Source organism: Hippocampus guttulatus, chromosome 4 (genome assembly GCF_054856545.1).
Source record: "Hippocampus guttulatus isolate MCC_2025c chromosome 4, RoL_Hgut_1.0, whole genome shotgun sequence".
Lineage (NCBI taxonomy): Eukaryota > Metazoa > Chordata > Actinopteri > Syngnathiformes > Syngnathidae > Hippocampus > Hippocampus guttulatus.
The window spans coordinates 14,891,302-14,903,644 of NC_141264.1; the positions used below are offsets into that span (position 1 = coordinate 14,891,302).

At 39.8% G+C, this 12,343-nt stretch overlaps 1 protein-coding gene across 1 annotated transcript in view; it reads left to right on the top strand.

The window, feature by feature from the left end:
- Nucleotides 1–7,317, top strand: part of hgfb (hepatocyte growth factor b) — a 28,934-nt gene extending 21,617 nt beyond the window's left edge. Inside the window, exons 13-18 of the mRNA XM_086109583.1 lie at nucleotides 806–911; nucleotides 1,117–1,191; nucleotides 1,259–1,408; nucleotides 1,488–1,594; nucleotides 2,448–2,590; nucleotides 3,811–7,317. Of these exons, the coding sequence (XP_085965709.1) occupies nucleotides 806–911; nucleotides 1,117–1,191; nucleotides 1,259–1,408; nucleotides 1,488–1,594; nucleotides 2,448–2,590; nucleotides 3,811–3,996 (767 nt within the window). The 3' untranslated portion in view covers nucleotides 3,997–7,317. The remainder of the gene's footprint in view (nucleotides 1–805; nucleotides 912–1,116; nucleotides 1,192–1,258; nucleotides 1,409–1,487; nucleotides 1,595–2,447; nucleotides 2,591–3,810) is intronic.
- Nucleotides 7,318–12,343: the final 5,026 nt, after the last annotated feature.

Sequence of the window (12,343 nt, forward strand, 5' to 3'; positions counted from 1 at the left end):
TGGATGCACACACTCTATCAATAAGAGATATGGATTGGGGAATGTGAACATACAAACTGAGCTGCCTTAAGTGACCCAATTTGGGAGTTTTGAGATAAGAGATGTCATTTGGGGCTTTTTTCTTTTTTTTCTCGCTTTGACATGGTGGTGAGCAGCAACTTCAACTCAATTCACAACAAGTAGTAGTTTGGTAAAACGTGAACTAAGTTTCAGAAATAATTTTCAAGGTTGTTTAGTGCCACTCCCAATTTAAGATAGCTGTCAAATTAAACATAAAACGAGGAGAACTACACGCTGGGGATTTAAAACAACACCACAACTTGGACTCCTGTTAACCTAATGCGATCACACAATGCAAAAAGCTATGGAGCTGCTAAGTAACAACATAGATAGTCACGCCATTATAACCATTCAAGCAACAGCTATCTATATTTATAGACACAATCCACTACAGTGGACACAAGCTATTTGTGGCGGATAGAGACGGGATCCGGCAGAGAATTGTCAAACTCCATCAACAGTTGACCGTTATTATAGTTGCCATGATGCTGTTGTTTTTTTTTAAACACAAATAAGTGATGGATTTTGCAAAGAACTGGTTGGAAAATAGGAATAGGCGAATTCTCACATGCCGTATTCCAAATATGTGGGAGTTCACTGCACTCACAGACATATGTTCGTCCTCCTCCAAGAAAATTGACATAAATTACAGCATTTTATCGTCACTTATCGTAGTTGTGAATTAGTTGTCTTTGTGAAAGAGAAAAAAAACAAATCTTGTGTTTGGGTTTGCATGCTCGTGCAGGTGAGCTGTCCTCTGTTGGCTGTTTCGTCCATAAGAGGCCCCGAATCGTTGGAGGAGGTCCGCTGAGCGTGTCAGCCGGCAGCTGGATGGTCAGCATACAGAAAGGGTACGCCCGAGTCTTTATTATTCTGTGCGTTTTTCCACACTCTTGAAGGGCACGCAGCCTTCCGGCAACACCATCATTAATATTCCACACGGCTGCTTTCGAAACATCATTTAATGCCACTGTAAATTTCACAGGCATTAATCTGCTCTGTATCCGTTGATCAATTCTAATTGATGTAATTGATTGTTTTGGATGTCCTTTGTAGGTCAGCGCACTGGTGTGGGGGTTCGCTGGTACGAGAGGAGTGGGTGCTCACAGACAGACAGTGCTTCTCCTCATGGTACCTTCACAATTGTTCGACTTTTTTTTTTTTTAATTAACCATCTAACGCTTGCACTATACATCAGCGTTCCGGACCTAAGCGAGTATCGGGTGTGGCTCGGCGTGTCCAATATTGCAGCCAACACGTCCGATTGGGCAACGAGACAGGAAGTGCGCATCGCGCAGGTGATATGTGGCCCCGATGGTTCCAGTTTAGCCCTGCTAAGGCTCTCCAAGTGAGTGACGTGATCCGGTTATAGATTATATGTAGTTGCGCACAAAAATGCACACTGTGCTTTTTCTATTTTGTTGCAGGCCTGCACTCCCCGCTGACAACGTGCACACCATTCAGCTGCCCGTAGACGGCTGCTCCATCCCTGAAGGAACCCTTTGTAAAATGTATGGATGGGGGGAGACCAAAGGTGCTTCTACTTTATAAACCCTATATATTTTTTACCATTATTTTTATAATCCACTTCTGTTTCCAGTGTTTGGAAGATATTGCTGTAGCCAGATATAATAATGTCCTCGTATTATAAGCATATATCACTTCAGTTTTGGCTCAAAAATAGAGTCTAAGACTTAAGCATTTTAATGTTTTTTTTTTCATGAAAACGATAATTGAAAACATTCAACAATTTTGAATGGTATTTTACTATTGATGTATATCATCATCATCATTATCTTTCATATAATTATAATCATCAATGTCATTATAATCAAAATCTTTTGAAGACAACAGCATTTAAAATATGTTCATATTAGGGTTCATATTGTTTTTTTTAAACTAATATCATAAAAAGTTGAAAATATAGTAACTGTATTCTGAATAATAGCAAGAAAAAATATTATTTTTATTTTATTCATGTGCAATATTTTAATATTGTTTCAGAGTCATTTTATAATGTCTCTTTCATAAAATGTATTGACTAATTATGTGTTGAATAAATTATCATGTAAAAATAATGCAATAAATACATAAACGTGTTGAATAAAATAAAGACAACCAGTTTTCATGTTATTTCTGCTTATTATGCATTTATATTTTTTGTAAAAATAAGATAAATATATAATTTATTCAGTTAAAGAAAAATATGTGAATATAATTTTAAAATAGCAACAGTAGTTTTACTTTCCTTCATGTCTTTTCTGTTTAATGTATTATACTGAAAGTGTCACAATGATAAAGTAAAAAAAAAAAGGAAATCATTATATCAGTGCGTGTACCATGCAAACATTCACTCCAGGACTAAGTGGCACTCTCAACTTCCTCAGGTACAGGCCACGACGATGTCCTGAAGGCAGTCAACCTTCCGATGGTGAGCAACGAACGATGCCGAGAGCTGCACCGGGGCAGCCTGCACATCACAAATAGCAAAATCTGCGCGGGAGGACGCAGGAACGAGGGCGTGTGTGAGGTAAAGCCCCCCTTTCATGCTCGCCCGGCTCTTTGGAATCTGATAATTGTTCCCCTTGTGAATCGAAGCAAATCTTCCCGCTCTCGCCTCCTCGCTTGGATTTCAAAGATCTAAATCTTGAGCAAATTTGTGGTCTTAGCGTGTGGAGTTTGATGTAAAGTGGAGCAGCTGTGCGTTGCGCTACATTTCATCAGCGAGTCTAAGCCCTAAGCCTTTGTGGTTTTCGAATGTTTTGGGAGAACTGTGCTGCATCTCTAGTAACCACGAAAACGCATTTTGCTTGCTTCCAATATGAGGAAAATAACCTTTGATGTTGTTGTTAGGCATTTTAATTACGACCATGCAGAGGTGGGAGAATGTCAAGTCCAGCATGCGCAAGTCAGGAGTCTCATCTTTTGAGTTTCAAGCATGCCCCAAGCTTCTGTGGCAAAAATCAAGTAATCAATGTCAAGGCTGACAATCTTACTCAGTCGCAACATATCAGGTGGAAGCAAATGCACCAATACTTCTCAGGAAATCAAAATGCGCCAAATTCACAATCAATAAAACTATGACAAAGCAATTAAATAGGTGGAATCGAATATGTACACCTTAACCTTCATGCCATTTGCTCAGAAACCAAAACATTACAGAGATCCATTTGTAAGAAAACAGTCTTACTTGTATGTATGTATCAGATCTCACTATTCTCACCTTTACAAAGTGATGGCACATCCCTCCCAAAATGAGTGACATGCCAAACCATGATTTACCTTCTACTTCAAAGCAAAGCTGATCTTACATCAAAAGTGATTCAACACTGCCATCTATCGAGATCTGTTAGTTATGATAGTGGTTTACAAACCTGAATTTCATAGACAAACAGGAAAATACCCACCTCCACACCGACCCTTTGAAAAATGTACTTAACGAACAAATATGTTGAATATTTTGGTGACAGTCAACAATTGGATTTCACGTGACGAATATAAAAGTCTACGGCAGCGAATGATTTAGTGACAAATCCACAAATATCTCTGCCCTCAATGGATGGTGGGTGACATGCATAAAATGCTCTTCTATTTGCTGGCACAAGGTCCAAGAACGAGATCATTATTGTTTCAGTATACCAAGTTTTTGTGACTTATTTGCATGGCACAAGATTTTTTGCATGTGAAATGTATACCTTGGCTCTATAAAGATCAGGAAATACACTGATTTAATTCATCCCAACCCCGCAGAGGGATTACGGCGGTCCTTTGGTGTGTCAGGACGGTGAAATCAAAGTCGTGGTCGGTGTGAGCGTCCACGGCCGAGGCTGCGCCCGCTTCAACCGGCCCGCCATCTTCATCAACGTGCCATTTTACACACAATGGATCTACAAAGTCTTCAGGCATTACCCCGAGCCGGACCTGAGCACCGCATAACACGCAGCCAGGTTGTTACGCCGACATCGGAGCTGGCAAAACTACTCGGGAGGACTCCTCGGCTTGTAAGGTTGTATGCGGATGAGAGGATTGCTTCATAATGATGGATGACGAAGACAAATGGAAGATTTAAACACACCGAGAACAGATGTCACACTCACTCTGACAGCAAACGATGGTAATTAACCCCCCCCCCCCCAAAAAAAAAATGCCCATCTGCTATTCAGGTGTTTAGTAGGGAATAAAAGCAGCTAATAGTAACAAGATGGCAGCCAAATCCCAATATAACATTTTACACGATGGTGGTTCAAAGTTTCGTGAGTGACGAAAATTTTTCAAACTTTGCTGTTAGAGAACATTTCTCCGTGTTTCTGTTAAAAAGTGAATTTCGAATTGCAAGCAGTTTATGGATGAGATACATCGGAGTACATGGGCCACTGAAAAGAGAAACAAATAAGGTATACCTGTCAACTTTTCGGAGCGCCAACCTGTATAAACTACCAAAAAAATCCTTATAAAGAGCAAAAAATCCTTATAACAAGAATATTATTCTTCAGTCTTACCAGGCACTATTGCGCCATTAAACTGCGATATCCATTCTTGAAGAAACCTTCCACTGTGCTTCGTTTTACTTCTCTTTCTTGTTGGTTCCATTGCGCAATATGAATGATATATTTGTTTCCTTGTAGAACTTGCTTGTACACTACCGAAGTATGCAATGAATATTCTGCTGTTTTCAACTAGGAACCACGTGATTTACTGGAAAGTTACCGGGAATGAAAGTGTTCGAGTAGACTAGCACCATTCTGGGCAAAAGCAAACGGAACTATCTGTTAGGGGAAAAAAACCTAAAAAAAAACCCCGGAAATTTTCAGAATCCGTATGATTTGTGCGATACGGCCATATACGTATGATTCACCACAAAATCCGTATGAACTATGGCTAAACCGTATGAGTTGACAGGTATGATAAGGTTAAAGGTAAACTAGCTGCTAAAATATTAAAAAATAGAGTTGCAATTTTTTCTGAAAAAAAGTCATGATATTGAAAGAGCCAAGCTGTAATTTTTTACTCTGCAAGGGCTGAGGAAAACAACTCAGATTTTTACAGAAAGGCATGTGATGATGTCATGTTACAAGAAAAGTAATTAATGAGAAATAAGATCTAATTATGTGAGAACAAAATCATAGGATTGCGAGAAAAGAGCTGCAGATTTACAAGAATAAATGGGTCATTTGTATAACATGAAATAAAAGAAAATAAGTGGAATTTTTACTGCGGGAATGATTTAATATTCCCCAAAAAGTAATGTTGCTCCCATTTATTTTTATTTGACGAAAAAAACTATTTTGTTGTAAATTAAAACATACATTGTTGTTGTTACGTTACAATGTTTCATCATGGCCTAATACTCGGAATTCAAAACAATTCCAAAAGTCAACTGGAGATCTCTTCAGAAATTCTTGATGCTCAATATTCCTCAGAAACATGAAAAGTGAAGCGGCAACTTTTATAAAACACAAATTTGGCATCCTGCTTTTGTGATTCCTTTTACACTTTAGACAAGTAAATTGAGATTCTAATAGCTATCGACCTAACCAACCATGTGAAAATAACCAATTGGTGGCATTCTATTTCCTTGGCCACTTGTCGCTAGGCAGAGTTCAGAGGGCCGCCTTGCCCACAAGGCCCTTTTAAATGATAAAATAGGGGCAGAAATAAAATAGAAAATCCAGTGTTGTTCCCACACAAATCTGTACTCTGAATAAAACATAAAGCGCATAATACATGCCCCTTTTGCTGACTATGATGGGGCACTGTCCCTCATGCGGCGGCACACTGGTACTGTAGCGAAACGCACAAAGGATGTGCTGCATGTATGAATACTTTGGATTCCTGGCATTACTTGAAACCTTGGAACACCAACGTGTGGTGGCTCGAAGGCGCCCCCGCCGGAGCACATTTGGCAGCCCGCTCGGCAGGCCACGCTAGTCCTTTTGTGTACATAGTATTTAATGAGTGTGTTTGTGGCACTCCATGTTGGGTCTTACAGACCTTTGGCGGAAGCGAGAAGCGAATATCCGAGAGAGTATTCAGCCATTCATTCACACTGTAGATTTCAGTTCAGTCTTTGTTAAATGTGTGCATGTGTGTGTGTGTGTGTGTGTATAATTTTTTTTAAGCCAATAAACCTCACATCCATTCAAAGCCACTGATTGATGTCTATATACTTGTATAAATACAGTACTGTATAGTATATGGATTATGTTTTTTCCCATGTGTTCTGTTCTGTGTATGACAATTTCACTTTTATGGGAGTTCGATACTGTATTATGAGCATTATATCTTAAGTTTTGCAATTGGAGATGGGCGCTTCCAAATTTGCAGTGTAGTTTTCCTTAAAGTAATTCGTTCGAGTTTACAAAAGAAAATGTTTAGTTAAAACACCGTGAACTGGTTGCCAGCAAATCGCAGGGCACACATAAAGATGGACAACCATCTGCGCTCACACTCACACCTTGGGACAATTTAGAGTGTTCCATTAACCTACCATTCATGTTTTGGAATGTGGGAGGAAACCGGAGTACCCGGAGAAAACCCACACAGGCACGGGGAGAACATGCAAACTCAATGCAGGAAGGCCGGAGCCGCAATCAAACCCTGCACCTCTGCCTTGTGAGGCCGACGCGCTAACCAGTCGATCCCCGGGCCACCTAATAAGGCTTATCTCATCCAACACCATGAAACAAAACAAATGAATTTGTAACAAAATCATTTTCAATACTCAGAAGAACCATTTTTCTTGAATACAAAACTCATGACTATGAATCAGAAGTTTTACATTTACTTAGTATGGTCTTTAAAACTCTTACATTTTGCTAATAATTGCTTGTTTTGCTTGTATGCTGTCATGCTGGAAAATCAAGCCTTACTTTTGTTAATGTATGTATGTTGTTAATGTACATGTAAGTGTTTTATCAACGTTTGGGAATGTTCTCACCTCCTGTTACCATGCCGGTGTCGAGGGTAAAGTTCAACTTTCCACACTGATGTCATACCGTCCGATAGAAGTTGTAACAAGCAAGCGACCTTTGTGCCCATCCCGACTTGCAAAACTTAGAAAAACCACTGAAGGAGGAGGATGACCATCTATATGTGTTTGTGTCCGCCTGTACAGTAGTTTTTTTTTCTTCAGTATAACCCATCCACTTTCAAGTTAAACCCTTCCCTACCTAATATACAACATGTAAAACCCCATTTTTTATGTTATGTGACTTATCGTATCATGTGTCTCACCTATTAAATGTTTTTGTCATCAAATTGCCTTCATTGACTTGAGTGACAAGTGGAAGTGGAAGCTGTCATATGCTCACCTTTCTGCAGATGGCGCCATAGTAGCATAGAGGTCCTTCTCAAAGTCACATGCAGGTCTTTACAAGTATCATGTTTTCGCCTAATTAGCTTTGTTTTTACACGAATAATGACGTCTTCCGGTTCTGACAAATGAGGTGCGTGCGCTACATGGCCCTTGTCACACCACCTTCACTCTGTGCGTGTGTGTGTGTGCATGAAGGTGACGTGCGATAGGCAGAATAAGTATCAAAATCAAGTGATGCTCCATTAAATGCATATTGCATTTGGCAACAAAACACACGTGAATATGACAGCCTGTATGGCTGAAACAGCACACAGTATGTGTCTGTATATATTTAAATATAGGGCAGCACGGTGCATAACTGGTTAGCACGTCAGCCTTACAGTTCAGAGGTGCAGGGTTTGATTCCAGGACCCAGCCTTCCTTTGTGGAGATTGCATGTTCTACCTGTGCCTGCGTGGGTTTTCTCCGGGTTCTCCACTTCCCTCCCACAATCCAAAAACATGCACTGTAGGTTAATTGTCCCGAGGTATGATTATGCATGTGAATGGCTGTTCGTCTATGTGTGCCCTGTGATTGGCAAACAATTCATGGTGTACCCCGACTGCCCCCCGAAGACACCTGGCATGGGCCCCCAACTCACCCGCGGAGTAGAAATTGGATAGATGGATAGATAAATGTGTGTTTAACATTTGTTTCTTCGGTTTTGTTCTTGCTTTATCTACAGCACTGTGTTGCATTTCCTTCGCATGAATCATACCTGTCAACTGATACGGTTTAGCCATAGTTCATACGGATTTTGTGGTGAATTTTACGTATATGGCCGTATCGCACAAATCATACGGATTCTGAAAATTTCAGTTTTTTGTCCCCCCCCCCCCCCCCCTAACGGGTAGTTCCGTTTGCTTTTGCCCAGAATGGTGCTCGTCTACTCGAATGCTTTCTTTTCCGGAATACAACTCTGAACACAGTAATGCCACGACGTAGAATGATGATTAGACAGATTTCGTGGGGTTTTTTTCTGTGCCGTTGTTTTGACATAAAATGCTTTGGTATGTTATAAGGATTTTTTGCTCTTTATAAGGATTTTTTTGGTAGTTTATACAGGTTGGCGCTCCGAAAAGTTGACAGGTATGATGAATCGTGATGTATAATTAAAGTTTAGATTGTTTTTGATTGACTGAGTTGGAATGCCACATCTCATTATAAGAAGATGTTCACACTTGTGTAACCACATTATCTCAGTTGTTTCTTTTGATTTCCCCTTTCCCTTTTGAAAAGATTGAATTCCTTTTTCAATTAAATTCTACAGGTTACCTGACATGACTCATTAATATATTTTTGAAAAGATTTGTCCTGGTCTCATTTTTTTAAAATCATACAAACCTGGCAATCAAAATGAATGGAATACTTTTTTATATATGTGATGATAAGGCAGAGAGAAGCAGGTTAGAAGCATAGGGGTTTGTGTGTAATGGAGCATTTCTATGGTCTACTGTCTAACTCTATCATTTACTAGCACATACACACGTACACACACACACACACACTTATCTGCAGTGTGTGTCAGAGGAGATTCACAAGTGCTTTCACGCCAGCATGAACAGCCCTGACACCCGCCATGTTCTCTGGATCATTTGGACTCATGCACGCCGTCGATCTTATGGTGCACTGAGTGAAGTGAGGTGTGTGTGTGTGTGTGTGTGTGTGTGTGTGTGTGTCCTACTGCTATCTACTCTTTATGACTGCATGCTCTCCCTCCCCATCCATTCCAGCTGACCTGCAGAAACATGTCACACTTCCTCGCGCCCTTGAGGCCCCTAAAGTATCCACACACACAAACACACACACATTGTATTGACATCCATGCAGAACAAGAAAATACAAGAAAATGATAGAAGTAAAATAAGGAAGCAAGATAAACATTTTCAATAGGAGGAAACCATTTAAAGTCCTTCAAGTTCAGATGCTTTAGTAAGCAATTTTTGATATTTTTACGCCCCTTAGCTTAGTTACCAAGGTATTTAATTTCAGTTACTCAGAAGTGGTTACAGTTACTCAGCTACAGTTAGTTACTGGCACAACAACTTATTTCCAATTATTTACTTACAGTTATTTAGTTACAGTGAGTTGGCAAGTGTGTACCGGCTCCCATTTAATTTGAGTTTAAATGTGATTGGTTAATTATGATCATAGCCAAAAATAGAGGGTGTGCACACATGTGCAACCACATGATTTCACTTGTCTTTACGCAACCTAAAAGCAATTGATGCTGTGGTTTTTTTTTCCATTGGAGGCGTGGCAACGCCACCCTGTGTGGCTGCACATATTGCATATGCCAGGAACCACCACTCACCGTTAATGCACCGGTGAGTGAGAGAAAGATGAAAAAAGAGAGTTAGAGACATTTGAAACGGCTTTCACAAGCCACTGGACTGCCGTGAAAGGCGGATGACTTTCGGCACAAGGTAACGGCAACTTTCCTAATCTGGTTAACACACCTCTGTAATGGCATTTCGGTCCATTTTCTTTATAAGCAAGGCTGAATGACTGCAAGTAGATTGGTGGTTAGAATCTTTCTCATAGCGCCAGTGGATCCCGTAAATTGATACATTCACATATAGTTTTAATGTAATTTGTCATGGACTCTCTAGCTATCTTTTGTTGTTGTTGTTGTTGTTGTTTTGTCATTGCTGTTATTGACTTCACTTAAGCCATCCTGTTGACCTGAAAGGAAAAAAGTGTGCTCCACTCTGTCAACAATATCAGCTCCATCGCATTGCAATCCTTCTCAGGGGACCTGACTTCATTTTCTCGCTGCTTTTAAAGTGCATTTGCTGACGCCTGTCCCCCGCTGTTAAGTTCCAATCCTATCCTACCCCCAAATAAGATTTCATTGACGGCAACGTGACTCACAAACTTGGGGAGTTTGAGCGGCACGATAACAAGAAAAAAGAAAGTGCGATGCTCATCAAAATGTAAGTTTTTGACCACACTTCAGGGACTGCGGCATATTGACTCCTGTCAAGTGTGAGACCAACCAAACAACAACATATCTCCTTTTGGATGTAATATTTCAGCGTTTCTTTGAAATATACACACATTTAGTTGTTTTACATCAATTTGAACATTTCATTTAATTGTATTACATCAACTTCATTTAGATATGGAGTAACATGGAAAGCACCAACAAAATTTCCTATTGTCAAATAGAAATGTAAAATGAAAACAAACAAAAAAAACATTACTTGTATTATTTCAGCAAACAAATTCATGTTTCTATTTCAATGCATGTATGTTATGTTTATTTATTTATTTTTATTACAATACGGGTGGTTCTCAGAAAGTTTGATCTTACCGGATGACGTTGGCTCCCTTTGCGAGTCATTCTTCCCTTTACAATCCCTCACCAGATTTTACTGCTCACGCACTCTTGGACCAGTCTTTCTGAGAACCTCCCAGGCGTGGCCAACACTCTGTCGTCCTCCAGCTTCCCCACCCTGGGTGACGTTTATCAAGCTGCAGGTGGTTGTCTCTGGCTGACTGCGTTGCACAGGTGTATTAAGCGTGGCACATGAGCCAAAAGGGGAAAATCAATGGCCTGGAAAACAACGGACAAAAGATTCACATTCAATTTCAGGTTGTAGCAACAAATGCCTTCTATGTGGCATGCAGAGGTGGAGCAATGAGATCGCCCATTCACCAGCTAATGAATAAATAACTAAAGCCGCTACCTAAACTCATAAACTATTCTCCACAGAAGGTGGATTAAACAAATACTTTATAAATAAAATATAATATTTGCTGTTGGCGCTTTCAAGTGCTTTCAAAGGGGAAGCAACCTGCTGTTGTTTGATGTTGCTGCAAGCAGCAATACTAAATGACCTGCAGTGGTGGGGAAAAAAAAACAATAAATGATCTATAGTGGGAGAAAACTTTTTTCTGCCCCAATCCCCCCCCCCCCCCCCCGCCCATTAAAAGGCCTGTAGTAGAACAAAAATGGCATGATTAAAAAAAATAAAAAATACCTTCTTCTACTGGACCAGCATATAATTTCTTTTAAAAAACTGAAACTTAACTGACATTAGAAGTCACCATTGTGCCGGATGTAATTAGTGGGAGTCTTGTGCATGTTTCGGTTTCATCTCAAGTTCCGCAACATAGCGTGTTGTAAAACTGGACATTTAAGAGTGCTCTCCAAAATACTATTTTTTTCTGTTTCGCAGGTGTATTTATTGTATTTGATGATAGACTTGGATATTTTATCTTACATCAAAAGTGTTGGTGTGTGACGTTTTGGGACCTGAATAAAATCCGATTCTGTTATGACTAGTGGCAATCGGAAGCCAAAGCTAGCGAGGATGACCACAATGCCATTCTACAAACATCTTACTTCTCTACTCTTAGACACTCGCAGATATACAAAGACTTGGCTGTAGATTTCACTCCTCCACAGAGCGTTACAGTAGAAGGGAGAGTCAAAATCCTTTTGCAAGGCCTGTGATAAACACAAGTAGACATACTGGAAGGAAAATCTTAGAAGAAAGTCAGGCATTTGATGTCCTTGGTCAGGAAACAAGAATCCGTAACATTGGGCCAAACACAACAATTTTTACAACATCTCCTAAAAAGTGAGTGAAGTCAAAATAGATGATGGGTTTTTCAAAATGATGGTGCTTAAATTTTCTCCCCCCACACCCCCCCAAAAAAATGTTAACGATGTGATGTGATTGATATTTACAAAAAGGCAAGATTGAGGGAAAAGTAGATTTTCACTTTAATGGTTTTCCTGAAGGTTTTTTATGATTATTTATATCACCTTTCAGTCAACAAAAGCATAAAAACAAAATTTTCCAGCGAGATGAGTCCTGCAGACAAAATTGAAACGGCTGAGTGAAAAAAAGTCAATTACAGCGGCAAAGATTAAAGGTGCCCAATATTTTTTGTGACGTCTGTGTGCACTCGCATAAA